The sequence below is a fragment of the Phalangium opilio genome, unplaced genomic scaffold (genome assembly GCF_054372755.1).
Source record: "Phalangium opilio isolate 3A_F unplaced genomic scaffold, DU_Popi_V2 ptg000039l_1, whole genome shotgun sequence".
Lineage (NCBI taxonomy): Eukaryota > Metazoa > Arthropoda > Arachnida > Opiliones > Phalangiidae > Phalangium > Phalangium opilio.
The window spans coordinates 843,020-848,652 of NW_028324162.1; the positions used below are offsets into that span (position 1 = coordinate 843,020).

At 34.9% G+C, this 5,633-nt stretch overlaps 1 protein-coding gene across 2 annotated transcripts; it reads left to right on the forward strand.

Moving 5' to 3' along the window:
* The first annotated feature begins 371 nt into the window (after positions 1-371).
* On the forward strand, positions 372-5,633 carry LOC149680964 (uncharacterized). 2 transcript variants are annotated; one of them, XM_089834443.1, is made up of 5 exons: positions 372-438; positions 1,731-2,174; positions 2,999-3,097; positions 3,848-4,907; positions 4,973-5,633. In XM_089834443.1, coding segments are annotated over exons 4-5 (978 nt in total). In that variant the 5' UTR covers positions 372-438; positions 1,731-2,174; positions 2,999-3,097; positions 3,848-3,930; the 3' UTR covers positions 4,974-5,633. The 2 variants fall into 2 exon arrangements, with proteins under 2 accessions (XP_089690569.1, XP_089690570.1); XM_089834444.1 differs by lacking the exon at positions 2,999-3,097.

Sequence of the window (5,633 nt, forward strand, 5' to 3'; positions counted from 1 at the left end):
CCAATTGTAATTTTAAAATCATTTCGAGACTGTATTTCTTGGAAAGTTCTCTATGCAGGTTGGTCTTATAATTAGTAGAAGAATCGATAAAAAATCACTTCTATTTTCCATTTAATTCTCTCTTTAAATTGTTAAAAACCAACTTCTAATTCTGAAAATTGAACTTGAAAGGTCCTTTCAAGAAAGTTGGTGATCATGGAAGGTCCAAAGTTTCATTTCCTCTTAACTCAACAGAAGGGCAATTCAAAAATCAATTATCGGCGTTGTATCCAGCCCTCTCAGGAGTACCATTTCACCTTAGCAAGTCTGATATAAAACGAAATCTTATCAAGCTTTCTGATAGCGATAACACGCCATATGCAATTAAAAAGAACAATACTCTGAAAAGATCTTGCCTCTATATTGTTCCTGAAAGGCCACTCTCTGATTCGTCAAATGGTTTGATTTTTGTTATATACTTTACTACTGTTGAAAGAAAGTAGAAGGGTGTATAATACGGGGTGGCCACTTTTCCTATATTTAACTTAGAATCGTTTTAACCCCATTAGGGCATAAATTTTCCCTTTGATTAGCCACTGAAGCCATGGGCGAGGGCAAGATTAGGGGGCCTAAAAATGTTTAGCTAACTTAAAAAAATCCTGGTGGCGCCACTGTGCTTAACATTTTCATCCCCCCTCCTCATCCCCATAAGCTCTGGCAAGTCCCTTTAAATATTCTTTGGGTTTTCAATGTTCCTTATACATCTTTGAAATAAAGGGATGATAAGAAACAAAAATAAAGTTATTATAAGGATATTAAAATATGCATAAAAATTTTAGGATATCTAACCAAAACGTACGTTTTAATTACAATCAATTTTTGAAGTCGTGATTTGAACTCGCTATATGTAACTCGGTTTTCAATGAATAACGTCTCGAAAAAGGATTTTTCACGACCAATTAGTGGCCATTTATGACATTGAATTTATATTTTTTCGGCCACATAAGAGTAAGATAATCTCGGTCTAATTGTGTTGGAAAATGGAGTTAACGCTTAGAGAGTTTAAATCAGAACTTTCATAATTTATTATAAATATCCATATAACTCTCCTCATTGGTGGCCAAGTATTTCTTAAAATTTTCCTAACCACTTGCTGGTAGTTTTTGATGGAGGACAAATAAAATTGGGATGATATTTTTTAAAGTAAGATGGGTCTCTGTAGTGCCAAGGACCGAAATTTAACCAAATAGTCAGTACGGTATTCGATATTCGTATCGAACAGTGAAAATGGGTTTATCGAATACCTGAATTATTCGGTTCGGTATTCGGACGACTTATTCGATTGAAACGGTTAACCGCACACCTCTATTAAATATAATTAGATTTCCTTCTTCACTATCCCTTTAAAGGAATTCTAAACTTAAGTGGTCACCCTGTAATACGGGATTTATGAGGTTCCCGGCTCCTATTTGGAGACTTGCTCTGTCAAGGCTACTGATGATGTTTCACTGACATGGGATGTCAGCCACTAATAAAGGCGCACTTATAGCTAATGGCGGCATCCGTAGAATGTCTTGTAAATCCCGTATAAAAGTGTAAAAATTTAACCTCTACCATTTTCTCTGGCTACTGTACATTCGTATCCAAAAAAAGTATCATTTTTATTTGCAAACTCATAGAAATTTTTGTTGGATACTAGTGTTCATTAACTTTATCAAAGTCCATATTACATAAGCAAAAAAAATTCTCAGAGCAAAGAAGAAGACGCGTTTCTTTGGACTTTTCTGACTTATCCAGTGACGAATCAGAAATAATTCCAGCCGGACACAGCATGCAAGTCCCTGTTCCTTCAAATTCAGTAACTCCAAGCTTGGTGACTTCAAATTTAGTCACTTTAAACTCTGTGACACCCAGCTCTGTGACTTTAAACTCTGTGACACCCAGCTCGGTAACTTTAAACTCTGTGACACCCAGCTCGGTAACTTTAAACTCTGTGACACCCAGCTCGGTAACTTTAAACTCTGTCACACCCAGCTCTGTGACTTTAAACTCTGTGACACCCAGCTCTGTGACTTTAAACTCAGTGACACCCAGCTCTGTGACTTTAAACTCAGTGACTCCCAGCTCGGTGACTTCAAACTCAGTCACGCCAATTTCAATGCCGATAAACCAACTGTCATTTCAAGAACTAACAGGTACTCAGAAATTTACTTCCATCTTTACTTTAGTTTTTCATAATTCAAGAAATAGTCTAGCATCCTTCAGATGATCCAACTATTTGAGTCAATAGTTGATTTTTTAAGAATTTTTTGGGGTGCAACAACTTACCATGCGCACAACTCAATTATTTGATCCAGCTATTTCAGTCAAATGGTTGGCTCCTCTGAAAGTGACTTCTGACGAAACATAAAATACAGTTAAAGGGGTGATAACTGACAAGGGTAGATTCACGCAGTGTAATCTGTTTACAAACTTGTACCTTTGACTGTACTAAAGGGTGTCCGCATAATCTTTAAAACTCAATCTTTGACAATGCTAAAAATGATTACAGAATCCGTAATCTGTGTACAGGGGAGTAGCCCTTTCATACCAGAAGAGGAAAGTCAAGTTATTTTTATCGATTATTGTACTATTTATAAAATCCAGTGAAACCTGATGTGAAACAATCAGAAATATTTCGCAATTATTTTAAAACTCAACCTAGATTCGTATTTCACATCTAAATTGAAACTTGAACCTCATATAAATCGCATAACGCCCTGTATTCCAGCTAACAAAATATTCGTGGAAATCGCCACGTTGACCTAAATTTTCCGCGAGATGTGATAAACAATGCGCGCGTTGTGACATTTTTTATAGTAATAGTTTATTTCTTGTACCAAATGCCAATGTGAACCCAGGGCCAGTGAAAATTTGCAATTACCAGCTTTTACGCTCTCCCTTTTATAAGCAATAGCACCTTGAGACGCGGCTGCAGTTGATTATCAAAGCTATTAGTTACAAATTGTTATTCTTTTAGCCTCTGCTTTTTTGACTGAGTGGGATTTCCACGAGTCAACAATAATTAAAAGTCGCCAAGAGCTTGAACTTGCACAATCATCAGTGAGAGAAAAGCTAGGTGAGGTTAACTCTGAAAAGATACAGAGTGTGGCCTAAAGTTAATTTGGGACTATAGTGTCGGAATTCCATGACCCCCGGAGTGCCAAAGCGAAGCTTTTCCCTAATCAGCCTTAAGGCTTAATGCAGTCACATGCCGCCACGCTAGCACCACACTTTTTCCGAGCGAAAGACGGCGAATAATAAAGAGTTGCAACAAGAAACTTAGAGAATTCAAGGCTGTTTTTTAAATTTGACACATGCGAGCTCAGAAATGTACGAGCAAGGTACAATAGCCAAGTGAACGTCCTTGCAAGAGAGATTCTAGAGAGAGGAACCCACCCGCCTATTCACTTCGCAACTTCATCTTATTATCCCTCCTCGGTTACAACTAGGTACTTCGAATGGGGTTATGGACTTCTGATTGTATCCATGTGTCTCTCGTTTCATAATAAGTGGAACTGGTATATCAGTTTGCCTTTTTCACACCTGGATGATATTTTATCCCTGGCAGAGCTATAGGTGGCAATTGTTTTGGTTTGGTCCAAAAATTCTCATAGTAAAACAAGGGTTTTTAATGTTAATTTTTGGTCTAAGCGAGGCTCTCACAGCACAGGTTTATGGTATATCCATAAGTGTGTTTTAGTTCCACCAGGTACAAAATAATTATGAAAATTGAACACGAAACTCTCCTATGAATGCACACTTTAACATAAGTTTATCATTATTTATTGTTAGTAAAGGTTAAATATTTTAATCCTTGCTTTTGTAGACAACTTCAATGGATCGCTTAATCAGACAGGAATTTTATATTCAGAACACTAATACTTTAAGAGAGAATCCATTTACAATGAAATGATGCAGTTATATGAAAACAACAGTTTACTAACTCAAAAAACTTTATTCGTCACTTTCCTGGGAGAAGAAGGAATTGATCGTGGAGGCGTAACGCGTGAAGCATTTTCCCTATTTTGGGATAGTTGTTTTAAAGACTTTTTTAAAGGATCAGATGCAAAAGTGCCTTTCTTACCACTTTCCAGGCAAGAAGATAATGATAAATTTAAAACAATTAGTCTAATTTTTGGCCACTATATTGCTTTAATGAAAGCTTTGCCAACTGAAATATGCCGTACAACGCTAATGTCTAAAATCTATAACAAAGATAAAATATCAGACGAACTTTTAATGGAAGATTTCTTGCTGTATCTAACACCAGCTGAAAGAAAGCTGGCAATGCAAGCATTGTCTGCGACTACTTTCTCGGATCACCTATTCAACGAGTTAATAGCGTTTTATCAGCATTATGATTTGCAAAGCATACCATGCAAAAGTAAAATTCACTGCCACATGATTAAGATTGCGAAAAATGAGCTGATTTTTAAACCTATGTTCTTAATGAGTGAAATCTTTAATGGATTGACTGAAACCCAGGAATTGTTTTTAAGAAGCTTAACTTTAGCTGAAATTGAGTCTCTGTATATCATGGCGCGCCCAACACCTGAAAAAGTGGTTGAATCTTTGAAAACCGATGTTGACGAAGATGCTTTAACAAACAAACAGGAAACTACGTTGTATTTCTTGAAAAACTACATAAGAAATCTTAGTGTCAAGGATTTATCCACTTTCCTGAAATACGTTACAGGAACGTCATCTTTGCCAAAACAAATATCGGTGTCATTTAAACGTGGTGAAGGATTGGGAAGAGCTCCTCATGCCAAAACATGTACTCAAAATATTATTGTGTCCGAGAACTTTTCAACTTTCCAAGAATTTGCCGACTTATTTGATGCGGTTCTCCAAGAGAAAGAAAATTTTATTTTGTCTTTGGCATGGTATGTATTTGAATTGTGTTTAGGAAAGTACTAAACACTTTTAGTAACAAATTTCTTATATTTAGAAACGACGTCTCATTTTTATGTGGTAAAGGAAGTCTTAAAAGTTATAACCTTCAATTTCATTTATCCAAACATAATTAATATTCTTAAAGATGCAATTTATGCTGTTAAAGCTCCAACAGTTTATAATTGTTCAAGTAATGTTATAATAACCAAAGCTTTAGTTTTAAATAATATGATTAAAAATGATACGCATTTAAATGTTAGGGGGGGGGGAGTTAAAACCTTCAATTTCATTTATCTGAACATAATCAATATTCTTAAAGATGCAACAGTTTATAATTGTTCAAGTAATGTTATAACCAAAGCTTTAGTTTTAAATAATATTATTAAAAATGATACGCATTTAAATGTTAGAGGGGAAAAAACTTAAAAACTTCAATTTCATTTATCCGAACATAATTAATATTCTTAAAGATGCAATTTATGCTGTTAAAGTTCCAACAGTTCATAATTGTTCAAATGTTATAAACAAAGCTTTAGTTTAAAATAATTTTATTAAAAATGATAGTCATTTAAATGTTAGGGGAGAAAAAAAGCCATTTTTTATTTGATTTTGATTGTAATTTAAAATGTTAGGGGAGAAAAAAAGCCATTTTTTTATTTGATTTTGATTGTAAAAGTAATCTCTGTTTGGCCAGTAAAATAATAATTTTGAATTTC